Source organism: Nipponia nippon, unplaced genomic scaffold, assembly GCF_047370975.1.
Source record: "Nipponia nippon isolate SJK-2023a ecotype South Korea unplaced genomic scaffold, ASM4737097v1 scaffold_20, whole genome shotgun sequence".
Classification (NCBI taxonomy): Eukaryota; Metazoa; Chordata; class Aves; order Pelecaniformes; family Threskiornithidae; genus Nipponia; species Nipponia nippon.
In genome coordinates, this window is record NW_028262337.1 from 7,701,492 (window position 1) to 7,729,248 (window position 27,757).

Consider the following 27,757-nt stretch of genomic DNA (forward strand, 5'->3'; position numbering starts at 1 on the left):
AATGACTGCTGGGTCTGAGAAATCTTGCGCTCAGTCCCAACGTACCTTTAAGAAACATTTTGGGTCTTGACTTCAAGCACAGTATGCATCACTTTGGGGGGGGGTAAAAAAAAACCCCAACATTTTTACTTCTCAAATTTACTCAACTTTTGCTTGGGAAGGGGGATGACTGTTGGAGCAAGAAGAAAAGCTATATAAAATGGCTAGCCATGTTCTTAATCCAGGGTGCAGATACCATGGTGATAGCTGTAAACAGTTGTCATGTGTTGAAAGTTTGAAAAAATTTCTGCTCTATTTGGAAGTGCAAGTTGCACGCACTTTCTTCAAACTAGTTCTTGGTGGAGCAGGACTCAGTGGAAATAATTTGATTTTTTCAGCCTGGAAGTTCAGCGTAATTAATGGTGATTCTGGCTGAGAGTGGAATACAAATTACTTGCTTCTAAGTATCCTTCCAAGCTTGTTAATGAACAAGCGCTTGCACTTGTTTGTGAAGTTGGGATTTTCTTTGTTGTATTGATATTTTTTTCCTAATATAAGTCAAAAGTTTAAGCATTTTGAAGCTTCTAATTATTTTTCAGCTAACAATCAAAAGAGAGCAATTTAACTTTTTTTGGATTCAGACTACCCTTAACCCCAAACAGCAGTGAAATAAAAACACTTGGCTTAAAAAGCAATCACCACTCCTCATTTGCCCTGTCTGTGTAATTGGAACAATTTCATTCTTAAGTCTAAGAGGGAATAGTTTTCAAGGTTGAATTTGTAACACTGGCATTAATACCTATCTGTTAGTGGATGGGGATTGGAATTGGTGCTGCTTTTATTTGGGAGGAGCTACAGAATGACTTCATGAATTGTGTATTTTCTTCTCTGTTAGCATATTGTTTGCTAACCAGTGTTAGTTTGTTATAGTCATTTCTATGATTTGCTTGGATTTCTGCTTAACTTGGTTGCAGGTGACCAGCTGCTGCTTTGGTTCTCACAGACAGGTCTCAGGGGCCTGAGCGTGCTAATGTAAGGTTTACCTGGATTGCCCCTCTCCCCCCCTTTTCCCATTCCCCCAGATTATCTTGAATAGAGCAAAGCATGGGTAAAGAGGAGTTGAGGATATCTCTTGGAGAAGTTTTCGTTACTGTATTTTCCATTCTGCATACAATAGAAAACTGCTGCAATTTTTAATAAGTGCTTTTAATGGGAGGTCATCAGAGAGCTCTACGGTCGTTTAACCTTTTGGCTTTATTACTAGCCTCAGCTGAAATGGAAATAGTGGTGTAGGTGGAGAAGGCTGTCTGTCAGGACCTGTTCCTTGCCCTTTCTTCCTTCTCCCGATCTCTGTTCCACCAGCAAATGTCAAGATAGCTCCGTCTGGCTCTTCCAGAATGTAAATAAATCTTAAGATGAATCTCTTACAACTAGATGATACTTCAAAACAAAAATTATAGTTGCAAAATACATCTGAGTGGCTACTTTCTGGTCAAATGGCAATGAATGTTTTAATGTAGAGCAGAGAATGCTGTGAGAGTGAAGTAGTTTTCATGGCAATGATTATTTGTCCTTAATAGCCATCATATTTTTATATTTTATTCAGTTTATCACAGTTAGGGAAAGTGACGGGCAAGAAAAACAGCTGCAAAATTACATTTGAAAAGTGAAATTAGTTCATGTTCTTTTAGCAGCAAATCTTTCCTTGAAAGTGGTCTAAGAGGCTCTCAGTTTCCACAGTCTATGTGACTTCCGTGTACAGTAAGACTTACAAAATAAGCATTTTCATGCAGGTGAAGAGGTAACTAAATAGCAAGATGACTTTTTTTCCCTTCCCTAACGAAAAGTTGAGTTTTCTGTTTGCAGTTCCACTCAGAAGCTAGCTTTCAAATGGATTGGTGGACAACTGATTCATGCTCCACTCTGCTCTTCCTTCCATGCTGTTTGAGAAGTCACTTTTATTTGCAGAAGATAAGTAGTGCAGGAGGGACTTTAAAAGAAAGAAAGAAAGGATTACCACATTTTTAAAGAGGTTTATTTCTTAAAGCTTACATATAGGGTCCACTATTGGTTTTGTAGTCATTATACTAAACAACTTCAAACTCTGTTTTTTGATTACAGTTGAGAAATACAGGTAGGCTGTGGTTTAGATAGAAGGCTGGTGTATGGATGGAAGACTGGAAAGTAGGTGATAAAACAGATGTAGATACAGATACCACCTTGCAGTCAAAGTTTTAGCCCTCACTCTTTGAAGTGCAGTAATGATACAGCTTTATAGATGTTTGCAGATAATTCCTCCCAAATAAAACAAAAAGAAGGAAGCAAGAAAATGTTCTGGAAACAAGTAACTATAGTGTCTTTGACTTTTAACCCCAGTTTATGTGCTTGACCCCATCACAGTAGAATTCTAATATATTGTTCCCTTTGCAAATTCTCGTTTTTTAAAATGGTCTTCCTTTGGGGGAATTTAGGCAAAATTTCCTACTTCCCCTCCCCAACAGTGAAGATCTGCTTATGTCTTTGAACACTTGGTGGAAAACCTGAAGCATTTTCAGCCATTACTTCTCGATGTTTAAGGATGAAGTCATAGCCACAACCTAATTGTCAAATACTCGCTTCTTGTTGGGTGTGTGCATTTAGGTGGACCTAAGCTGACTTGGAATCTGTAAAGCTGTAGCCTTTCTACATACTCTTGAGGACATCTTGCAGTAGGTGGATATAAACATGCAGGAAAAGGTCATGGTAGAGATTATATGGCTGACTCAGTGTTTTATTTAGAATACATTGCAGAAATAGTTGCTTTAAGAGGATGTTAAAAAAACCTCTTAAGTTATGGAAAAAGACATGGAGTTGACCTTGAATGTAATACAGAAGGTTTCATGGTAATTAAAGATAGGTTGATATATTGCGTAATGGATCACTGAAGATGTGTGACTAGGTAGAAATTTAAAATGTTTAGGATCATGCCAGACACAAGAAAGTATCTCAAGTGCAGCCAGAGGACTCATAATTATTATGTTAGTGACAAGTGAGCTTTGCTCATTCACGTTCCCTCTGTGCCATGAACATGTTTAGCAAAGTATTCGTTTCACCAGTCCCATCCCCACTAAAATTTTGCCTTGCATCATTTAAAATTATTTTAATCCAGTCATCCAAATTGGTAAGAAAATGTCTGTCTGAGTACAAGGGAGCTAGAGTAAATCAGATTTTTCCAATTAAGACTTAATTACGGAGAACTTGGAGTTTTACAAGTCCATAGTGAAGTGGCATAGTAATGGAATTTAGGGACTGAAGAGCATGTTAATGGGTTTGAATTTAAATACCTAACCAAACAAGGCAAACGGATGATTTCAGTCCAAAAGGCAAAGTTATTTGGGTCTAAGCAACTTGGTTTGGCAGGGCTGTTGGGGCAAATATGTGGGTAGGGTTTTTGTTTTGTTTTGGGTTTTGTTGTTTTTTTTCCTAACAGAGAAATTGCCAGCTAATAAAACTCATCTTAGCTCCTTCTCTTCGGGTCCTACTGCCTCTACAGTTCACTGTCACTGGACAGCAATATGACTGAGATGACATTGGTGTGTTTGGGATCTTCTTTAGAAGTTCTGCACACTTTATTCAGTTTTCTGATCTGCTTTGTCAAGATGACAGTGACGGAAGAGTTCTCATCAGCAGAGGATGTAAGCAGGCAAACCACAGTCTGTTGGCTCTGGCTGTTTGTGCTTCAGATCCTTTTCTTGGTAATTAAGAGTGGCAGGTTGGGCTAACTTCTGTCTTTCCTGCAATTTTTGGAACATAAAATAGAGCTCTGTGAGGTTCAGGCTTTGGCGAGCAGATGTGCTTCTGTTTTGCCAGAGCAGAGGCTCTGTCTTTTCTTCAGTGTCTTTAGGTTAAGAAGTTACTGCTTTGTCCAGAGATTAGACCATGTCTCATGAGGTAACTAGGATGAAACCATATTTCCTTCCCAGTTCCCTCATTCTGTGCAGGGCCAGTGAAGCAACATGGGAAACTGGCTTGCAAGTGCATCAGTAGATCCTACCCAGCCCATTTCATTTGACAGAAAGGGAAGTGACACTCCTGGTCTGGCCAGCACCATCCTGGAGGGAGAAGATAATGTAACTTAGAGAAGTATTTGCTAGCTTGGAAGTAGATGTTGCTGCAACCAGATCTGTGACGGCAGGTAGTTAAATACTTTGGTTTCACCTGTAAACCATTCATGTCTTCACCTTCTATAGTAATTACTAAGGTTGTCCCTTCCATCAAAAGCAAGCTTCATTGGAACATGAGACATGGAGTGAATTCTCAGTAGGAGTTTTGGCATAGCTTTGGCTTACATGTTATAATTTATGCCCTTGCATGGTGACTAAGTATGGTATCAGGTTTTCAGATAAAATCTGAGGTAACCACCACCACCTAATTAAAAGACTTGAAAGGCTGCTCTTTCTAAAGATAATTTTTTAAAAAGTTGCATTCCCTGAAGTAACAGCAATGAAATAAAAGGGTTTGAAGTAGAGAATTTTCATTGTGACTTAGTCCTTGAGAAATACAGTAGTTTCGGAGCAATGAAAAGGAAATTGTGTGTAAATGTTGTTTGTATTTCATTGTTGCTAAGTTCTTTGTATTAAAACTTAGGAGACTTTTCTCCAACAAAGTTGGCCATTCTGAGGAAACAGGTACTCCCTGGGGACCATTTTCTTCCCTAAAGATCTCTGGGGAAGATGACTTATGCAGGGTTTTGTCGGTTTCTACATCTCAATTTTGCAAAGCAGTTTCTGTCATTTAGTCTGTTGGGAAGTTTCCAGGAGGCTACTGAGAGGTTAGGTGGCTGCTAATCTGCTTTGACCTCCACCTCATCTCAGAGAGACTGCCCCTTTACAAAGACAGTCTGGATCAAACTCCTTGGGACCTCAGTACTGTTGTTGTTAGCTGACAGACCTTCCTGTTTTTTACATCCTATCCTTAACTTGGGGACAAAATCTTGTAATGCATCAGGATACAAATGAACACACCTTCTCCTGCCCCGCACAGCATTCTGTAAATAGAATTAGAGCCTGGAGGCTTTGTTACTAACTGTGAACATTACTGCTGTAGGCGGTGTTTTTGCTATGATGTTTAAACATCCTGCAAGTTTGGCATTTTACTAGTGTCTCAATTTTTTTTTTTTCTGCAATGGTAGCTTTTCTTGGATAGTAAATATGATATTACCCACTTTTCTGGCATTTGTTGGGGTAGCTTTGAGTCACTAATGCCTCTTAATTTTGCCCTATAGCAGTTGCACTGCAATGTTTCAATGTACTTGGCAATCCTATTTGTTCATTTTATTTTGTTTTGTCTCAGGAATACCACAGTTCTAACAACTGGCTTTTCTGTGTTGGTGCAAGGCAGGAATGTTTCCATTTTTTTCTGATCCATTAAAATGTCAGTAAGAAGGGGCGATTCCTCAGAAGAGTCTGTTTTGAACAGATTAATGGTCTAGCAGCTTATGAGCTGTGTTTAAGTATCTTAAGTTCCTTCTTTCCATGATGATTTCTGTTGTCCAATACGCAATTGTAAGGACTGTACTGCTGGAGCATCCTAATATACTGCCATTGTATTCTTATGTTTTGTTTGAACCCTGTGATGACACTCCTTCAGTTGCTAGAGTTGCAGTTCTAATTAACTGATGATGCTTCCTTGCAGATTACTGCATTTTATTATGAATGCTATCTTGTAGGCAGAAAATACAAGGCAGTTTGTAGTTTGAACTACAACAGCTCTGTGTAAGGGCTGGAAGATACCACAGTAAACTCCAGCATGTTGCATAAGCAGCGTTTGTGCTAATTCTTGTGGGGGCTTGACATTTCAAGAAAACTGGTTTAACCCTTTCTAAACGTTTGCAAAACTGTTCTGAAAGAGAGTAACTGGCAATATATACTCTGAACCATGTCATACTGAAACACAGAGGTTGGAACTTAGTGTCTTTTACTTGAAATTGCATGGGGTACAGTTTTGTGTATTCAGGGTGCTTGTGAAAGTTTCAGACTGCTTCATGAGGGTTTATGGTGTGGTGGCTTGTTAGCTAAAGTAGTGGTGAGAATAAAAACAGTTCAGGGACTGATGTTTTTGTGTCAGGTCAGCAACTTAACTGACATGTAGTTTCTGGGGCTTTTTACAATTTGAAAGTGCAGTGGGGAGAGGAAAAATGTTACCGGTGTGTGTTTGTCTACTGTCTTTGTGTGGAAGCTGTTGTGTTTTTCGTTTAGCCAGTTTTACTTTGAAATTTACATTTTGAACTAGTAAAACCTATCAAAATAATTTCTAAGATGGGTTAAATATTTGCAAGTACATTTTGTCATGTGCTGTGGCCAGTGAGGGAACTCAATGCATACTTAAGTATGATTTAGGTTGTGGTTTCACATACATTTCTTGCAATGTCAGTATGAGCTGGAGTTGCTCTCAGCTGCTTCTTTCTGTCTTTGCCCTACTCCTTTACTTGTGCCAGCAGAAGTGGGGTTTTTGTTTTGTGTGTGGCCTGGTGTGGTGATGTGGGTCAGGGAGCTTACCCAGTGATTTTTTTTTTTTCTTTTCTCCCCTTGATTCAGTTCAGGACATAAGACCACAGAGAGGAGTTTTGGTGAAACTTGAGAGGACAGAATAGGGGGCAAAAACGAGTGTCAGTGGCTGGTGCAGTCTGCAGCAGCTTCTGCCGCTTCCCTAATGCTGAAAGTAACACAGGTGAGGTCATGCCTGTAGGTATGTTAGCCTGAGGTGCTATGGATTTCCCAATGCTAATCATAAGCCATTAATGGAATACTTTATTACCTTCTTTCTTCTAATCTGTGCTTATGCTAAGGCAGAAAATCTTTGTCCAAGGAGGAGCATGGAGTCCCCTTTGTATCTAGCTTATCTAGTTTCTCCTAGCCAGCTCTTAAATTACATTAGGCCCGGCTGCTGAAGTTTTTCCAAAAAACAAGATGGAAGGCGGAAACAATAACCATCCCCTGCCACCCAAAACTATGAGGAGGAAGAAAAATACCTGACAGCAAAGTGTCCCTTTCCCCCAGATGCTTTCAAGGATTTGGTTTATCTGATGTAGTTCTGCACGTAAAAAAGACCATGTAACAGCCTCCATGGGCAAGCTTTTTTACACTTCTGTCTTTGCTGGTTGAAAAACAGGAATGTATGCTGCCCTGCTTCCTGAAATACATCCAGGTTGGCTGGGAAAATTGAAGGGAGAGTTGTTCCCTGTGCAGCATCTGTCATTCCTTACGTCTTTGCTGTAGAGTTCATGAAATAGCCTGATGCTCAAAGCTTCATTCATATGCCACAATGCAAAGTCGTAATAGCTGCTTGAAATTGCTTGGTATCTGTGCACTTAACTATCTATTGCAGTACAAAGTGTAAAGGTAGGTAAGGGACAAGTTAAGGTCACTTGAATCTCCCTTTATTTTTACGCCTCTTATGAATGAAATATGGGTTTGTAGAGACGACCAAGAACGAGATCTTTTGAAAGTGCAGAGCTCACAGAAGAAAACCATGTCTTAATGCATAAGAAATGTAAGAGTTCAGTTTGTTCTTAAATAGAACTTGAAGAGTTGCCAACTTTAAAAAGGGTGCATTTTAGCATTGAAGTTTGTCTAGTTGCAAGGCTAGTAATTCATATTTAACTGCAATAAAAATAAAAATGCTTATTGGTTATAAAAGCCACCTTAGCTTTTCTCTTCCGATGGAAATTTTAACTGTATGATCTTTATGCTGAGTTGTCCTTTTGCTTCCCTTCACTTCCTTGTTCATGTGTTAGAGCAGTTTTTCCTCTCTGAATTTTCTTCTGTACTATTAATGTTTAGAAGCTTTTTACAATCATACTTATCCACCTCGCAAGGAGTGATTGATTTGTTTAGTGTTTATAAAGTCATCGTCTTTCATTGATTTGGTAGAGATGTCCATAGGTGACTGAAGGATTTCTTCCGAGCTCGTGTACGCTGCCACTCCAGTACTGCCCCATCTATTCTGCCCTTATCCGCCTCTACTCTACTGCACGATGTTTATAATTTTGTCCTGTTTGTGCTAGATCCTCTGTAAACTCATGTTTCCAGTCAGTCCTGGCTCTGAAAAGTTTATTCTTAAATTATTATGCAAAAGAGTGTAGCAAAAAAAAAAAGGGAAGGGGAAGAGTGAATGAGAACAATGAGAACAAAGATGTGTGGTTTCACAGGCTAAATAGGTACATAATTAGTGTTGTGTCAACTGAAGTGTTCAAAAATCATGATTAACTTGTGAAATCAAAAGGCTTAAAAAGTAATAATAAAAATCTCTAGGAGATAGTTCTGAAATTCCATAGTTACTTGCCTCTTGTAATGCTTCAGGAGTTCGCAGTTTTCAAACTGTCCTCTGCAGCTAAAAAAACAACCCAAAGGCCAAAAAGCAGACAGAAATAAAACTTTACTGTTTTAAATGAGAGAAGCCCGATGGCAAGTAGAAAACAGTGAGAAATTTAAGAATGGGATTATTCTTGGAAGACTTTTGAAGATAGCAGTAGCTGCCCATGCCAGTACTGAGATGTTCAGCTTTTTCAAATGGTTAAGCTAGTAGTGAAACACAAACCTGGTGATACTAAATGCTGCTAGGATCGTAACGGCCTGTAGACCATCAGTCATTTCCCTGTTTTCAGATCCTGAGAGGAGCCAGAAACAGCACGTGATGTGGTTGGCTTCTGTGCTAATGACCTTTTTTCTTTTGAGGACTAGTGAGATAATTGCAATGGTGATATGGTAAAAACCACCGAAAGGACATTGTTCTCAATGAGAGAGCTACGTGGAATCACCCTGAGGAAGTGTTATAAACATAGCAGAAAGTTAAATCTAAATTTAAAATACCTGTCCACTTGTGCATCTGAAAGTAACTGTTAGTTTCAATTCTGTAATATTCTGTAGTGTCTAAAGAGGACATATACTAAATGTTTCTCAACTTGTGTTCTATCAGCAAAGGTGATTTAGGGCATTACTGGAACAGTAGGAACAGGGGAGGCTTATGGGGAGCTATTTGTAATAGTTCATGCAAGTACCACAAATGTAAACCCAAAACTAGGAAGGTGGAAGCTCAATAACTGAAATCCTTTTAATGCTGCTGTCAGTTACCCACTGGAACATTTTAGTCAGTTTGTGGAATTGGCATTGTTAGGAATATTTCAGGAAGATTAATGTCTTTATAAATCTGTGAATCGTACACTGCAATGATTAGAATAGATCAGATACAGCAACAGATCCTTTCCAACTCAGTTATCTGTTAAATGTAGAAGAAATACAGAGCTCTCATGTTTAAAGCAGAGACCAAATTTGTAAACGTCAAGAAAACTAAAAGTTATGGCCCCCACAGCAAGTATTAAGTCATCCCCCAGTGCGCTTGAGTTTTGTGTTGCTGTATATGCTGATAAAATCTTGCCTTAAAATATGTATGTTGTGGCAGTTATAGTAGCTATGGGGAACTTCTATTCAAATAAGCACCCTGGTGCTTTGAAGGTGTTGAACTAGTTCATTCCATGCATACTGGTGTCAGTTATGCCTTCAGATAAAATGCTTCTACTTGTTGTAGTTAACTCTTCAATTTGTCCAGCTTGCCACCGCAATGCAATCTGTGCAAGATTCATAAAACTTAACATAAAAGGAATTGTAGAAATGTTAGGTATTTGTTAATATTTGAAATCATTCATGCTATCAGTTAAAATTGCATGTGCCATATGTGTTGCTGTCTTGTGACATTGTAAAGCTTCAGCTCTGGAGAGTCTTGACAGGTGGAGCTTCTATACTTCTAAAGGTGGTGGCTACAGAATACTGGAAAAGGGACTTTTCTTGAAACCATGCTTTAGACTGCATAGGTGGCATGAAGGGCGTGGGGGGGAAGAGACATCTTTTCTTTTCTCCCACCCTACCTGCTCATTCAATTTAGGAGTACAGGTTGATAATGTGATCTCTCTTTCAAATTAAACAGTAGCATGAAGAAATTATGGTTCAGAAGTCAAAGCTTTTGTTTTGCTTTAACTGACACCGAGCAATGTCCTGTTCTGAAGAATGCTAGGTGAGATGTCTGTCTTTCTGTTTTGTCTTGTTTTGTTTTCTTTTTGAAGTTGGAAACTTTAAAAATCAGAACTTGTTTTTATGATTAAAAACATGAACATCCATTGTAGGGACTCTAATTTGTCATTTAAAAAAAAAGGTAAGGGTAAACTTACGAGCCCTTGCCAACACTGTACTTGCCCCTCTTCAGGAAGTACGTAGATTTTTTTTTTTTCTTTGGACTTGGGTCATCTGACATGGTTACAGGAATATGATTACTTGTGCTGTAAATGGTGGTGGCAATCTGGAAGCAGCTGATCAAAACCAAACATCTGTGAAGTGCTTTCCTGCTTTTTGTAACGAATTTTCTGTGACAGAGTTGTGCATTGCCAGCAATCTACATGCTAGCTGAATTAAAAATAATTTCTAATTTTACTATTACATTTCTCAGATTATTTGATTCAGGTTTGCAGTATCTATAATGCTGTGGTACTGAGGTGATGCTGACAGTCAATATCGAAGAGTTTTATACAAATATTTCTTAGGGTGATTACTGTTTCAAAATTAGTGCCCCTTGCTGGGTGAGGCAGCATCTACTGAGTAGATGTTCACCTAAAAGGGCAAAACCTTGGTATGTTCTAGAGAAGTATTTTTGTATGGCATGTATTCAGAAAAGCAGAGCTAAATTTGATGATGTAGAATAGGGATCTGTGAGAAAATGTCACAGAATGGCAGACAGAGTATGCTTTATCTGGGAATTTGTTGAATGCTGTGGGTGACACTTGCACTTGACAGTGTTAAATTAGTTTGAGCTCTTGTGTTTAACTTCATTCTTAAACTTCTTTTGAAAAAGAGGTTCAGGGGTAGCGAAGCTTTCTTTGATGCTTGTCGTTATTCTTGGTATTAGTTGCAAAACAACTGGTGCGTGTTTGGAGGGGGAGAGTTTGAGCAGCGACAGTTCTGTAGCTGTAATGGGGCTACAGTCCGGCTGCAGAAGTCTAAAACGGGGTCGTCTTTTTCAGAGTCACAAAACAGAGTGGATGGGGTGGTGGGAAGGAATTTACTACACCGCAGTGTCTTCACAGCTTTAGAACAGGAGCCACGCGGTCTCAAAAGTAGCAAGGCTATGTGAATGAAATGTGGAAACTAAGGTTACGTGACTTTCAGAAGGCTTTCTTCATTTTCTTCAGACTTGTAGAGATTATTGGAAATCATTTGCATAGCAGATGTAGCAGGCTGTTACCACAGCTATTCTTAGCCTCCTCCCCACCTCTGGTTTTAGATCTGCTTGCGTTGAGTTCTCTCTTAGCTCGGATGGCCAGCACAGCGTGACAAGGGCCGCGTCGTGTTGTGTTCGCCCTGAGCCCCGAACCAACCCCACTGCGGTACCAGTGGCCGTCTGCCACGTGTGTGGGTCGGTCTGTGTGACCAGTGGCACTTTCAGGATTCACGTGTAAGTATCATGTATAAAAATCAGATTAAAATCAGAGCTGCCGTCAATACGGCCTCTGTCTGGCTGTCAGCGCACAGACTCGGGTAGAGCCAGGGGCAGCGAAGGCGATGCTCTGGCCGTGGATGTGACTGCCGAGTTTTACATCCTCTTTGCCGCGCTTGGGGCGAGTTCCGCTTCCTCCGGCGCGCAGTTTTGAGGACCAAACGTGACGGTAACTCCCCGGTCGCTGCAGCCTCGCCGTTTGTTTTCTGGTGCTGCTGACGGAGCGTTGCCGGCGGGCGAGAAAGCGCCGCGGCCGTAAACGCGATTTCAGGGTGGGGGGGCGCGGGTGAACAAGGGGTTAAAGGTGGAAGGGGCCGAGGCATTATGCAAGCTGTTAAGTAAAAAGGAAGTGCATTACAAAATGCTGAGCTCAGTAGTCTGGCTCCCGGCCAAGCCTTTGCTTTCTTCACTACAGCTGAGGGCTTTCTAAGCTTCCCACCAGTGGGTTTGTCTGAACTGTTGAGGAATGCTGCCGCCGCCGCCAGCTGACGTCAGGGCGGGCGGTTCAGCTGAGGGCCAGGCGGGCGGGCGGCGGCAGCGCGGGGGAGCGGGCCTCCGCCTCACCGCCCGCCTCACCGCCCGCCTCACCGCCCGCCTCACCGCCCGCCTCACCGCCCGCCTCACCGCCCGCCTCACCGCCCGCCTCTCCCGCGCCCCTGCCCCGCCGGCGCCCAGCGGCCTCCCCGCCGCTTCCCTCGCCGCCTTCCCCGCGCTCCGTCAGGCCGGGGCCTGCGGCATGAAGGCGAAGTTGCCGTTTGACTGAAAAAAAAAAAAAAAAAAAAAAGCGTCTCCCCCGCAACGGCACAGGTTCTGCTTTTGCATTTCGTTTTCAGTGCTGCAGATGGGCCTGTGGAGAGGGCGCAAAAAAATCGCCTTCAGCTTTCAAGGTGTCAGGGTTGGCAGATTTTGGGAGGCAGCGAGTGTCTTCCACCGTCAGAGCTCCTTCTGCCAGTCCGGTCGGGTGGCGGAAGCAGAGTAGCGGTCGGGACACCACGGTGCCATCGCAGCCCCTTTTTTCTTAAACAAGGGGAAAACTTGGGTAGAAAAGTATTTTGAAGGTGGCAAGGTGTGAAGCTTTCAGTTAAAAATGAATAAAGTTAGCGTGGTATTGGATTTGATTGCCTTCTGGGTGATGTTCTCTTCAGCTCTATAATCAGATTCAGTGCGGATCTATGGTTCTCGATTATTATGAAACAAATACAAAAAATGATCGTATCTGGAAAATATGCAGGCTGCGACAGTGACAGAAAGCATGTTTCACTATCAGTGTTACTGGCAATATAGGTAAATGGAGCATTACTTAAATGTTTCCTTTTTTAAAGGATTTTGGGAGAACTGTTGATTGCAGAGACTTCTGGGCTGCCTGGGTACTTGCTAAGCAGGTCTAGGCAGCTTTTTTGAAGCTACTCCCTTGACTTTTTAAATTCAGTTTGTTTAGGGCTACCTTTCCTGCTATAACCAGTCTTGTTGCTTCTAGTCTTCACTAGTAAATCTGCAAAACTTTTGGGGCAGTTTTTCTCATCACAGGTCTCTGGTGCGCTTGTCACCAAGTCTTGTATAAAACAGTCTAATTCTGTTGTAAATCAGAGATACAGGTTGCAGGACTCCATTTGGAGTTTAAATATAAATACATGATGGAACCAATTGACTAATAGTTCTATGAAGGAGAGGGGAGATGGAGGGGAAAAAAAAAAACCTCAAGCAAAGCCCATTTCTCTTTGCTCTTCCACTTCCTATCCTGTGAATGATATTGCAGATGTAGGTGGCATCAGTATAGTTACCTGTTCCTAATAATAAAGAAAACAAATTTTGAAACTGTTAAAAAGAAACTTGTTTGTGCAAGGCAGGACTGGTTCATGAAATTCATTGTCAGATGGTATTGGGGCCAAGTCTTAAGTGGAGCCAAAAAAGACCAGATGTACTGGTATGGAAAACACCTTTTAAAATTTGAGACATAACCTAGTCAGTGGTTGGGGCTTTAGGAGTCAGAAGTAGTGAATTTCTTCTGTACTACTGAGGTGCAGCTTGACTCTGGGTGAGTCACTCTGCTTGTATGTGTTGCTTTCTCCACTGTCCTTTTCCTGTCTTGTCTGTTGGAGATCATTATTAAATTTCATGACTGCTGCTGGACAGTGCATACCACAGCGGTGCCTCAAGTTCTGTCTGGGGCATCCGGGCAGTAGTAATACAGTAGTGTGACTACGAGGAAGTCTCTGGGTTGCCTCTGTGAATCAGACTAGTTTTACATCTCTCATTCTGGTGAGCACAATCTGGGATTTCCTCTTGAGCTATAAAATGACTAAGTCTAGTTAAATGCAGCATAGATAATACAAAACAGGAGTTTGGAGCTTTCAAGCTTCCTAAATACTGCTGTGTATTGAATAGAAATTGCAAATACTGGGTTTGAGCCATGAGAGACTCATTGAAGTTCTGCATTTCTGCAAAGAAGAGGCACCACATAAAGCTTAACATATTGCTTGCTTCTGAAGTTCACTGTCAGAGGTTTAATTTGATGTGTGGAGATGGCTTAAACTTGAAGGTTGTGGATTTTACTAAAATGTCTACGTAACCATGCATTTTCTTCTATTTTTCTTTTTTGATTAAATCTATGAATTAACATGGCAGAAGCAATCTTGGTTGTGTAGTTGGCTTTCATTGGTGTTATTGTAGATAGTGTTCCTCATATTTGCTGTTTCACTTCTCTTTTTCAGAGCCTGGTTCTTCAAGGTGCAGTGCTCCTTGCTCTTGTACCTCGAAGTCCCTCATCATCATGACTCATAATGAAAGAGACCTAGAAGCAGTTCGGAGAGAGATGCCCTTCCCCTGTAAACTGAAGGGAAACATACCCAGTAATGTATCCGCTAAGAAATCCTCTGCAGCATAGTGTTTACTGTAATTTTGAGAACAACAGAAGTATAAAGCAGTGCTGCAGTACCGGTACCCAAATGGCATGTTGTTTTCCCTTTGTGCTGTACTGGCTGATGGTCCTGTCTTGTACAGGTCTTGTCCATCTGTACTGGTGCAATATTAGTAATTCAGTACAATGTCAGCGTAAGTGTGCAGGAGCAAAACACCACAATGCTTCTAAAAAAGTTAAAACAACATTGTAGCAACTCCTTTGCAATTACAGGTGTTGTGTCCCTCTGTTAGTGGGCAGAGAGTAATAGTCAAAGAGGTCAGGCTCCTAATAGACGCCATGTGTCTACTAGCTGCTTTCCCTGGGTGATCCTCCTTTTCCCTGACAAAGTATTAAGTGCCCTGTTGTTGTTTTCGTGTATCAGCTATCTGGGCAAAGGGTTACTTGAGCTAAATCTGCATCTTTGCCTTGAGTTTTAATAACTAAATAATTTGAGACACAACATATCCTTGCCTCACTTCTTTGCTAGAGGCATTAACTAAAAGGCAATTTCACACACAGCTTCTGCAGAAGCTACTTTAGTGAGGGCTGTGATTAAGACACCACTTTTTCTTACTCTCCTTTCCCCCACTAGGTCTGTCTTTGGGGACTGCCCATCTGGTGAACTCGTGCAGCCAGAAGGCTGAGAGCAGAGAACTCTCACAGCTGGAGGATAAATTGGAAATAATAAATTAGGCAGCTATTTGATTAGGTAAGAAAATAACACTCAATAGAACTAGTTTCCGGGGTATTATGAGTAGCCAAAATAATTTGATTTTAAGTGCAGCAAAAGGCATTTCTAGTGATGCTAAGTAGAACTCTTTGCTGAAGGTGAATGTGAAAGTTTACCAAGTGTCTCCCCCTGCCCTTTTTAATGTGCCATGGCACAAAAATGGCTTTGTTTTGCAGCTGTTTCTTAATTTTCATGGGGTGGGGATGGAAATGCCCCTCTAGCTTTAAAAAGGCAGAGTTGTTTTGTTGTTGGTTTGTTGTGTTTTGCTCTCTCTCCCGCCTCTGGTTTGGTGAATCAGGAGAACGAAAATCTCTCTTGCTTGACGCTTGCCTTGATGGGATTTGGACACGGTAGGGGTGACAAATAAACAACCTGTCTGTCCCATCCCATTTGCTGCATATCACTTCCTTTTTCATCTCTCCTTCCCCAGACACTTGGCAGCTTTTGCTTCAAGTCTGTCTGCCCAGCATCCCATATTGTCCCTATGCCAGGATGTGAGCCATAGTGACATAGTGTAATTGGTGCCCTTTGCCAGGAGATCCTGGGGGGCTGCAGGAGTCTCAGCTGAGCTGCAGCAAGGAGAAACTGCATGTTAATGCCTCCGGGAACCCCACACCAAATGCAGTGTGTGGCTCAGAGAGCTCTTCTGCACAGTGTAGACCCAGACCTGTCTGCGGGTGGCTGGCTTGACTGTTACAACAGTCATTTAAATCTTTGTCCTAATGCTTCTAATAACAGTAAAATAACTGTATCCACAGGGGACTGTAGCTAAATGAGCGAACAGAGCCTTTTCTTAAACTTGCGTTAAAATGCCTTTTCAGTCCCCGTAGAAAGTTTTTTGTTAACTTTGACCTCTTGTATCTTTTTGATTTGAACCTCGATTTGAATCGTGTATGTTTTGGGTCTGAACCTTGATTTGAATCTTGTATATCTTTTGAATTTTGATTTGACCATATTCCACTCTTTTACCTTATTCTGCAAAATATAAACTGCGTTTTATTAACTTTAGGGTGTAAATGGCACAACTCATTGTGCTGAGTGTATCTTTTGTTTGCATACTGAAAGCAAGACACCAGTTGGGGTGGTTTGGATGTGGCTGGCCTGTGCTAGTAGGAGGCCCAGAGTTAAGAAAAGCTGTATCCTGCTCAGTTGGAATTTGGTTAAAGAGATTTTGAGTCCTCTGTGTTGTTAATTGCTTCTGATGGTTCAAGTGTGGATGATTATTTTCCATGAAACATAGTATAACCTTGTTCTAGCCTTGAGAAGTATTAGAGCTCTTTTGTACTAGCTGACAAATTCTTGTAACACAGTGTGATACTTGTGTCACAGAGATACTGTAATAGTACATTGAGATCCTGCATTGTCTGCATTTCTCCAGTGCTTTGAGATTTGTTGTTATCTGTGGGAGCAGACTGGAAGAGTACAAGCTTGGTTTTGGCCGACTTCATGAGATTTTGGGAACTCTTTCTCTTGAGGCTATTTCAGAGTATGCTCTTTGAAGTAACAGTTGCTACACAGATCCTTATAATTGACATGTTGTAAAGCTAACTGAAATTAAAAAGAATAAGTTTTGACATAATTGCTCCTGCCTGTCTGGAATTACATGGTGGTTTTAATAGGAGTTTATTAAAAACTTACTAGCTGCAAGATTGATAATGTAGAAGTATGGTATCTGGCCTTTCATGCTGATAACAGCATACTCTAAAAGACTAATTCATCTGTGTTCGGAAGTAACTTCTATGGGTAACTCTGTACTAATACTTTCTTTTCCGTGCATTGATGTTTCAACAAATAACACAAATAACAATTACAGGAAAGTGACAAAGCAGCATTTTTATAAGCAGATTTATGCAGGTTGGGTTTTTTTCTTTGCTCACTGCTCTTTTTCCTGTTTTGGCATAAAGCAATGAGATACTTTTCACATCAACAGGTGGAAACACGAAGAAAATTTTGACTTCACTTGCCTGTGTAAGAATCTGTTGTCTGAAATCTTTACCTGTCTTCAAAACAGCTGTTTTTGTACTAGCAATTTACAACTGTATTTACTATGAACTAGTGCTTAGCAACATCTAGGCAGTGCTTTTGCTGCTACAGACTACTCCATCACAGAGTCTATATGGTCTAGTTGATTTTGAGGTGAGCAGTGTCTGTTTAAGACACCATGAAGTGTCTGAGTTTCTGTGAGTCTTGCCCTGGCTGGAAGTGAAAACATTTGGTAATAGATACTTGAGCTTTTGGGGATGTTGAGTCTGAAACAGTTCTGACTGTGAAAGAGCAGAGAGGAGATTCTTCTTTTTGGCTGAAAAGTTTGGACAATTCTTAAAAGTTTTTACCGTGAATGTGGCTTGTTCGCCATAAACACAAATTCAGCACTGAAGGGAGCATTGAAAACCAATCCCCGGTGAATTCTGGGTGATACTTCTTGGCAAGTGGGGATGTTTCCCAGGGAGGTTGCCAATATAAACATCTTGTGTGTATGTGTGCTACCTTGGGCTCCTCCTGCTGCCCCACCTCTTTGAAACAACTTACTTGGCACTGACTTTGTCTGCCACTGTTGTGCAGGCTGCTGGAGTTGAGCTGGTGGTGCTATTGTTTGGGAATTAACTGTCTAAAATTAGAGTCTCACTTTAACCAGCAAGACCTCCATGTAGCAGGGAATGTTACCTGCAGTTTGTCTTCCTGCTTCTGTCTACTGGGAGGGGGAAACAAATGCAACACAACTGAACAGATTTCAGAGAGCTGGAGAAAGCAAATCACGAGGTATGAGTTTTTGCTCAAACTGTACCTGTTTGGAATAATTTGAGTTCAGCTTGATTGTTTTTGAACAAATTTGTGGGTTTGCAAGTATTTTGTAAGCTTGTAAGGTTTTCACAGAAATGCAATTCTTAGTTTAGCCAATGCTAGTTGTGAAGGGTTGATGAAAACCACATGTGCTTTCAGAGACTGTAGGAAGGCTTAATGTTAGAGAACCTGGTCCCAAATACCGTACTGTTATCTGATTTAAAAGCACATAGGCTCTGTTTATTTCTTTTAAAACCCCTGAGACTTATAAATAATTGTATTTGTGTTATAAGTAGAGACATAGTTTGACTAGCAAGATGAGCAGTATTGTGTTAACAATTGCAAGTTAGTGCAAAGCATGCTTGGAGGTTGTTGCTGTTAGTGGGGATTTCACATTGTGAGTATTGGAGCTTGTCTGTGTGGAGGGGAGGAGAAAGTTGGCAAAAAGTATTTCTTGAGTAATTAAACAATATTTTTATTGGACACCGTTTCAACTACCTGCTTAATTTGTGAGGCTTAATTAAGATATAGACAGCTTGTGGTGACATGGACATAAAATCAATGCCTAGTTTGCCTGAGTAAAAGTCTCGTTTTCCTTTTGGGGTCTGGCTATGTCTTTTCCTTTTTTCTTTTCTTTCTTTTTAAAGAAAAAATCATTAGCAATTCAGAGAGCAGAAGCAAATAGCCATTTTTAAAATTCATGTCCTCAAATGTTAATTTGATGCTTTGAGGCATAAATGACCTTTCTAACCAGCCCAAACTTGTCAAACAAAGGAACGATAGAAACAAGCTGCTTTGTTCTAATACAACAGGCTGCTTTTCAGGGAGAATTTCAAAACAATTTTGCCTCCCTTTTCTCAACAACATTAAATTAAACTTTGGCCTGTGCTACACTTGAATTTAGATGTGTATGCATCATTGGAGAGATGGTGATGGAATCTAGATAACCTGTGCAAACTGAACCATAGACTTCATCCTAGGAAGCCCAGAGCAAGTGAATAATGCTTTCATCCATAGCTACCCCAGCTGGTATTACTTAACACTGGAAAAGCAGTTAGGTGTGGGTCAGAAGCTGAGGGGAGGATTAAAAGGGGATTTCTGTTTGTCACAAAACAAATAGTGGGGCGGAAAGAGGGGACGAGAGAAAGAAAATGACCGCCTTTCATTGAAGTGTTTAGATTGCTGTATACACCTTGGAGGTCAGATTTAAAAACTATAGATCTTTTTCTAGCTCCTATGGATTTCATTGACACTGGAACTGTATGTAAGTATATGCTGTGCAAACAGAAAAAATACTTAGTACATCAGTGCCAACTCTCTGTCATTATCAGGTTTACCAGATAAAAGAAACACATAAAAGGTCAGGGTGGAAGATATAAGGCAATATCAAAAATGAATATGTCTTTATACAAGGTAATGCATTCTTTTTTTGTGCTTCTTTCCAAAAAGAAGTTAAACTAAATTTGGTGCTTGAATACCATTCTTCCCTGCCAGCTGTGCTTGTAGCATCTGAAATTAATCTTTTGAAAGAGTGATGTGTTTCTGAAGCAAGCATCACAGTAGTAAACTTTTTCTCTAGGTGATGAGTAGAATTAGAGTAGTAATCTGGTGTTGCAGTTCTTGTATCTTGTCTGGTTTTATTTTACCTATATTTTTTGTCTTTGCTCACTCCAAACAAGGAATATATAATTCTTGAATTTGTTCAAACTTCACAAATTGAAAGACGTCTTTTAATTGTTCACTATTTTTTCCATTACTTACCTGTTCAGAGATTTGCCTGACATGTTCTGCTGTGTAACCTGTATTGGCTTTGGTTATCTGAAGCACGGTCCTGCCGTAAGTTTCCCAGCTAGATGGGAGGAGACAGCACTGGTCATTTTCAAATACTCAGCAGCTGAGCAGTATTGTAAAATCTCAGGATCATGTTATTACTTTTCATTAATATTTGGTTACTTGCATCCTTTATGTTAGGGTTTATTTTTTCTTGGAGTATTTTACTTTGATAGACTCCCTGGTTCCATGTGTATTGCGTGATTTTCCTACATAATTGTGTGATGTTGGGTTTTTTGATTGCTTATGGATCAAATGTATATACATTTTGGTTTTTTAGATTTTCTTTTTGTTTTGATCCCTAGCAAGAGGAAGGTGCTCTTATGGCCTGACATCTTGTATAAAGCACTCAAGGCAGCTCAGGCTAAAACTTGGCCAGATGCTGTACCTGTGTCAGTCATGGTGGACTGGAACATGTCACTTTTACAGGGGCTGCGGTTATCTGACTCGAAAGAGAGGAGAAACAAAAGTAAAAGCTGCATTATTGCTTCCAAAAATACTGAATTCTTTCTAAAACATCAACACGTGAACAAACTGTGGGACACAAAGTTCTGCTCTGTGGATGAGAACAAAGAAAGCCTTCTTTTCTACTATAGTGTCTGCAAAATCAGCCTGCAGAGCTCTTCTGGACTGTAAAGCGCTTTATCAGTCTGCAGTCTTCATTCAGATCTAGGAACGAGCTGTGACTGCCACAAGGAATGCATATGCATTTACTAAACTCGTACAGAGTTACTGGTGGAAAACTTGGGCCAACAGCCCATAGCTCAACATATTGACATAAGTACGAACAACGCTTGTTAATTATCCCATAGCTTATTAAGTTTGCAGTTGATTCTGGTAGTTGATCCAAATTGCTGTCAGACTGTATTTTCTTGCACACAAACACATGTGCTTTTGCTTTAAATTGGTACAGCTATTTCAATTCTAGTTATACATGTTTTAAGCAACTGCTAGATTCTTTTATATTTGGTTATTTGAGTACTGAAGTGAGTATCTGGATGGAGCTTTAGGCAAGGTTTTAAACACAGTAGAACTTCAAAAAAAAAAAAAATGCTGTAATTACATTGTCACTGGCTTTTATCCAGCCAAGGTTTATCTACTCTCTGAGGCCACAGCGTTTTTTTAAAGATTGGAATTCCTCTATATGCTATACACCTATAAGATATCCACACAGTAAGCTGCTGAAAATGCTTCTTCATCTGTTTGGCCTTGAGTGTGTTTTGTGCTGCCATGACAACTTGGTCACAAAGAGTCTTGGGTTTGTGGTTTCCAGGCCTGATTAATACAATGTACTGTAATTAGAAATAGGAAAAACCCCCACAGGCTCTTTTCCAATTTAAATATTCTCACTGCTCCCAAGACTTCCCCAGCTTTCATTGTGCATTGTTTCAGATTAGTCATAATTGAAATATTTATTTTGTTTAGTGTGGCCCAGACACCAGGAAGAGTCCCTGGAATTTATCAGAGCTTTCAGCCTCTGAACAGCCTGGTTCTGGTGTCTCTTTGAGAGGGTTGTATGATTTCATATGCACACTAAGAATGACCTGAGGTACTAGTATAACAGCATTTCTGTGTTGTACTTTTATAGCACCAGTGCTTATCCAGAAGAGAATTACAGATAATACAAGCAAGACTACTTATTTTGCTCTTGACACATTCTTCAGTCGCTGTTACTTCTTTCCTGTGCCAGTGGAGATGGGAAATGAGTTGAAGAACATGAAAGCACTGAAATGGGAAAGCAAGCAAAGCGCAAAGCTACATATATTTAATTTTGCTAGGTACAATGGTAATTGGTTTGACAAAGTAGTTTTAGAGTTTTTCCATTTTTTTTAATGTGAATTGTAACTTAACCAAATGGCATTACTTAAATTTTTTGACTGCAGCTGCTGTGGAAATGTGTGCACAGCTACTGTTTTGGTAAACAAAGCCTAGTAGCCAGATGGCAGCAATATTTAAAAAGTTGAGCGATATGGTTTGGGAAGCATCCAACTGGAGTATGCTGTGCTTTGCTTAGGTACCTTAGATTTAGTACACAGTGGAAGACTTTAAATGTGTTATCACTGTAGTGGCTTGAAAGAACAAATAGACTATTATGTAGAATACAAATAATGCTTATTAAACTTGCAGTTGATTTTTTTCTGATAGATGATCCAAATTGCTGTCAGACTGTATTTACTTGCACATAAACAGATGTGCTCCGGCTCTAAATCAGGATAACTATTCCAAACCTAGTTATGCATGTTTTAAACAACTGTTAAATACTATGTTTCAAATAATTTCTGGTTTCATGAAGGCTTAATTTTTCTAATGGGTCCTTTCCTTACCCTTACTCTGTTCCATCCTCCTACTTGAAAGGTTCAAACTTGATATATTTGTCTAGCTGCTGTATGACTGGAGAACTGCTGTTGAGGGAAGAATGAAAATAGTTTTCTTGCAGGGTATGGATGCCCAGAGTACTCTGCTCTTTTTATATTTTTAATCTGTTGGGTAATTGTTTACTGTGGTGCATTAAAATAGTCAGCTTAGTGGTTTTGCCTAGTTTCTAAAAGTAGGCTATAGACTAGGCTGGAAGATTCTTAGCATCAACTTAGCCACTGTCAAATTTATTGGGAGATAATGAATCGGATCCAGGTTGTGGTGACACAGCTATGGGAAAATGCGATCCTCGAGCTATTAAGTGGCAAAATAACCTTTTCTAAGACATAAAGTAAGTATCATCAACAAATGGTGGCGGACTTCTTTCTTTCTTTATTAAAAAATGGGGTAGGTCTTCTTGCAAGGCTGCCTGCCTCTCCCCCTGCCCCAGCTTTTGATGTGGGAAAAGTGCATTGTGAAACAGTTGAAGCAAAGAAGCCGGACACCACCACCCCCCCACCACCCGCCCCCCCCCCCCCAATCCTGTCTAGACTGCCTGTTTCTCATGCACTGCTCCTGCTCTTCCTTGGAGCAGACATTACTCACAGGTTGTGCTGCTTGCTGCTCCGTGAGCAGCAGTGTGGGCTCTTTTCCTCTCTTCATCTGGAGTTCACCTTCTGCTGGTGTTAAACATCCTTCTCATCTGAGGGGGTCAGTTTACCCTGCAAGCTTTTTACATACTTCTGCTTTTCAGAGTGCTGCGCATAGGAATCAGTTTTTTGCAACTGCAGCCTGACTCTCCTCTGGGGCTGGGAGAGGCCGGGTGTTGCACAGGCATTCCTCCAGGATAGCCGTCAGCCTTGCCGTGGCTTAGCCCACTGTGCCATCGCGCTGTCCCTTCACTATCTTTCCTCAACGTGGCCCTGTGCAATCTATAATGAAGGGAGAAGTAGCTGCTCCCCCCCCCCCCCCCCCCCCCCCGTGCAGTTGATTTTTGTGGATTATGGGTATAAATAATACTCTAGTGCTGCAAACCTTAGCAAACTGCCTCTGGTGTGTTGGAAGCTTTTTCCCTGCCCTTTGAAGTGGTGGTGGAGTTGTGTCAGTGGTGTGCAGCATCCAAGTGTGGGAGTGAGTAGCTTCCTTACAGCAGGGCCTTTGGAGTCCTGGGGAAAACAAAGCAAAACAAACTTCATTAGGTCTTTGGAGGCACAGGTACTTAATGAGATTACAGTCATTTTCTGTCTCTTCGTTACCCTTAAAGAACGGTAAGAATGGAAGTTTTCTCTGTTTTCAAGAAAGGGGTCTTCTTACTGGAGAACTTCAGGCCAGGAGCTCTGAATCCAAACAAATGTTGTTCTTTTTTTATTAAGGCTTTTTTTCTTGTTTAATAGGTAATTAAGCAAGGAAAAAAATGGTTAAGTAGTTGGTTTTCAGTAAGTTTTACTCCTGATTTCAATATTAACTCTAAAAGAATAACTACAAGTAGTATTTGTTTTGGGCTGGTCAGATTGTAGAACATCTCTAAAGCAATTACTCCTTCTCTTACTAAACCACCATTTCATTATAGCAATAAGTCCTACAAATGTCCTCAGAAACACTTTTGACTATAAAAACAGTTTATCTAAAAATTCCCTGTCCAAATGTGGTAAACAATAAGGTTGCAGGGACAGCTAGATTAAAAACAAAATCCCTGAAACTCACCTGAAATAGAAATAAGGCTTGTGGCTTTTCCAGTGTTCATTTATTTGGAAGACAGACTGAAGAGAAAATACAAAGGTTACTTCACTTAATATCCTGGACAACTGGACAATTTATTTCTTCAGTTTAGCTTTTTCCAGAAATGAAGTATTAACCTTCTTTAAAAGGTGGTTTCTTCAGCTGTCTTTTGTTTTTCATGGTCTAGAAGGTTTGGAATTTGCATTGCCCTCTCATGCAAAAAGCAAACATCACCTTTCAAAACAAAATGTGTGGACTGTGACATACTTACTCTTAAAGAAAATAAGTTCTTTTTTCCTGACCAGTTTTATCTCTGGCAGGAATATTTTAAAAAGCACATTAAATTTGCAGAACTAGAATATAACAGTTCCATTTTCTACTTAATGAATTTTATGTAGAAGAATAAAAAAAAATAAAAATATATTAGCCTTTTTTAGAAGAGTCTTGGTTCTGCTTCATGATTTTGGTATTTGGATTGTTTCTCTTCATATGGACTACAAAGGGGTTGTCTTTGTTAAATATGCCTGTGGTGGAAGAACTAGATTTTTTTTTGTTTGCTTTTTCTGAATCTAGCATAATTCATTTGAGAAATGACTCTGCTCACCCTCATGTGCTTCATAGATTTCAATAGTTGTGATGGTCCTTTCTCAGTGATAGGGTCACTATTGCTTCATCTTGAGAGGTATTGATGTGTTGTTTGAATAGCTTACTGCTTTAAAAGGAGAAGCTTTGTATGTTCCCATAACAGCACAAAAAAAGATTAAAATATTCTTTTTGCTTTATAGAATGTCTTAAGGAGATCCAAAACGGAGGTCAACTGACAGTTTTTCCTGTTGTTCTGATTGCACGCAAACTCTGTGTGTGTGTGCATATGTGTGTAAGGGGCGGGAGTGGGGGGGCAATGTTGGTCTACCCTTCTGCAGTTCCTCCCTGGTACAATCTTCTCAGCATCTGCAGTCCGTACTCTGATCAGCGGTGCGTAGCAGGCAGCAACCTACTTCAGCCTGCTGATTTCTCTAAGCTGTCAGGCAATGCAGTGATGCTCTGCTTTACGAAATTCTCAGGGTGGTATTTGGGTTGCACATCAGACCAGCCTACATGTGTGTGTTGGGTGAGCAGAAAGGCCCGGTCCACGAGTCCTTTGGTCTTCAGGAATGAGGCTTGTCTACTTTGTAAATAAAAAAGGGATAGGAAAGCCTTGGGCATCCTTTCATATCAAAACAATGGGCTGTTTGACTGTCACATGCTCACAGCAGATAAGAGAAGACTAGATTGAGGCTCTGTCTGGCTGACAAAGGCTGTCTCTGCCACTTCTTTCTCATCTGTAGATCTGTTTGTAGCTTGGAACAAGGAGAATGGACCAGTTTGGATTTTGTTTCTGACATCCTACAGCAGCCTGTGGGGGTACTTCAGTGTTGCTAATAGCCCCCAGATCTTCCTAACATCAAAACGATCTGAAAACTAATTCTACAGCAAATGTCTGCCTGCATAATCCTAAGCGTCTAGTTGAGATAAAGCTTGTTTTAGCGAAGTATATTGGAATCTCCTTCACCTTGCGTTACATTCGCCCTCCAACAGAGAGCAGATTATCACTTGTTCCGAAGGAGGTTTAAAGTAGTATTTCCCAGAGGGCATTGCTTCAGTAATGCAGAGTAGATTCATTACCTTTACTTGGACTGCTTTGGAAATATGTAATTCAAGTCAAAATCTGAGCCGGGAACCATACATGCCAGTACTCGCTGCTTTCTACACAGGATGGCCAATCATTTTGTCACCTGAGAAGACATTTGGCATAGGAGCCTACTGAAGTCTTTCCTGAAGGACGTGAAACATTTTATATGTGCTGGTCCAATACTTGACTCCAAACCCCTTGTTTCTCTAGTTTAAAACTTTGATTTCTTTCCTCTGAGGTAGTTTGCTATTGTGAACAAAATGATTAACAACTGTATGAAATTAATATTACTGCTTTTGAGTATACTTTAGTAGAAAGAATAAGATCTGTTGTGAAGGCCACTGCTCTAATTCACATTTCTAGTGGCAGGAGTAGCCTGGAGTAGGTTTCCCCCCCAGTTTTTGAGGTAAGATTCCCTTTCCACTTCCCTTCATATCAAAACAATGTAAAACTATAGACTGGGGAGTGAAACCCAGGAAATAAAGTAAATTATATTAACAGTTGCAGGCCAGAAGCTTGTCACATTTGGTTATCTCGCCCTGAGTCCTGGGGTTTTTTGGTCTAGAAAAGTCTACAAGCTGCTCATTTGGGGCTCTGTTACAAAGAACACCAGGGAGAAGGCCTAATAAAAACTACAATGTTTTTCAAAGGGAATAATGCTACTTAAGAGTACATAATATCTGAACAAACAGGCAATGAACAGCATATTATTCTGCACATTATGCAGCAGCATTAAATATACATATTAGTAAGGTAGCAGATGCCGTAGTTGTGAAATTGCCATGTAAAGTAGCAGTCTTTAGCAGCAGGGTGCTGCTCTATGTGAGACTCCTTCACATGTAATGAATAGCTAATTTCAGCTCTATAGTCCATGAGAGACCGGAGGGTATCGGGGAGGGGGAGAGCGTTCCAGCAACCAAAACCAGCAGGATGTGCTGAGATGTGCTTTTAATGGAGCAACATTTCTGAGCTCTTGGGGGTAAATTCATAAAGAAGGATGCTCATACGTTACTTTGTATTCAAACTGAGGAATTATTGCTGCAAACGAACAAGTAGGCATGTGAAGTGCATGTTGCGTGAATGAGATGGTCATAGGTTTTCATGCCTCTTCTGAGGTGGTGGATGTCTTGTTTTTTACTTTTTTTTTGTGCAACCAACAGATGAAATAAAAGCAAGCAAAAGCATACAGGAGACCTGGCACTGAAAAGGTGAGCAATGTTTTCCCTCTTTCAGAGCATGCGAGGACGCTTGTTGATCCAATTAATGTATGTCACAGATTGGAAGATTCAGCTAGCAACTGAATCTGGCACTCGCACATCTCATGGGCATTGTCTTGCGAGAGGTGAGAACTAGCAGTTTTCTGGCTGAGAAATAGGGTTTTCTTGCTGAGTAAGCAGGGACCAACAAGCTTTGGGTATTCCAGGTTCATTACTGATAATTCTGTGGTTTTAAAGTATTTTGAAAATAGTTGGTCTGATGTTCAAATATTTATGTAGGGAAGCAACCCTATTTAACCTTAAAACATCATCATTGCTTGTTAGGACCAAGCTAGGGCTGTGAATCAGAACTTCTAAGACATGCTTGGAGAATTTAAGAAGGGCAGGAGGTATCATATGGACATCTGTCGTGCTCTGATCCAGAGATCCAGACTGCACAGAGGAAAGCCAGATTTCTAAGGAAATGGCTGATAATGTTTGCAGCTCCTGATATCTGTCTCACTCCTTATCAGAGGAGGAAGCCTTCTGTTTGACTAAGTAAACAGGAAAAACTAGATGTGGGGGTAGTAATCCTTTCTACATAGTCTGATCTACCATGGTATAGTGAATGATTTATTTAAACCATTTCAGAACAGATAAAAATAACTTGAATCATAGTCGACCTTCTGGAAGCATGATGCTAGTTAAACAGTTCTTTTACTTCCTATTTGACTGAAGAGGGTATGGATGGGTATTTTTGGGGAGTCATTTTAAAGTGGACAACGCTGCCATAGTGCCCAGCTGCTTCCTTCAAAATACTCTGCTGAGAGAGAGCAGGGGAGATTCGTGGAAAGGGATGGAGATGATGTTGCATGGGAAAAGACTGAGAGCATTCTTTCTAGATACATTTTTTTTCTTTTGAACCATTTAAAGTATGCAGAAAATAAATCAATAGTCTTCTATGTAAGGGGCCTGACTTTGAAATATTTAAGTTTATTTTGATGACACCTGCGATATTGACAGTGTTAGAAGTTAAAGGCCCAGTTTCCAGTTTATGGTTCTTCATCATCGTAACA

At 40.5% G+C, this 27,757-nt stretch overlaps 1 protein-coding gene across 7 annotated transcripts in view; it reads left to right on the plus strand.

Annotated features, from left to right (window-relative positions):
• The window catches only part of ZSWIM6 (zinc finger SWIM-type containing 6), a 114,679-nt gene that overhangs the window by 23,225 nt on the left and 63,697 nt on the right, over positions 1–27,757 (plus strand). For 2 of the 7 annotated variants that reach the window (XM_087759761.1, XM_087759764.1), the window contains exon 2: positions 26,719–26,827. The exons of 4 other annotated variants lie outside the window; for them this stretch is intronic. In XM_087759761.1, coding sequence (XP_087615887.1) covers positions 26,719–26,827 — 109 coding nt within the window. Of the gene's footprint in view, positions 1–14,991; positions 15,108–26,718; positions 26,828–27,757 lie in introns of those variants that run through there. One more of the 7 variants, XM_087759768.1, reaches the window with a different exon arrangement.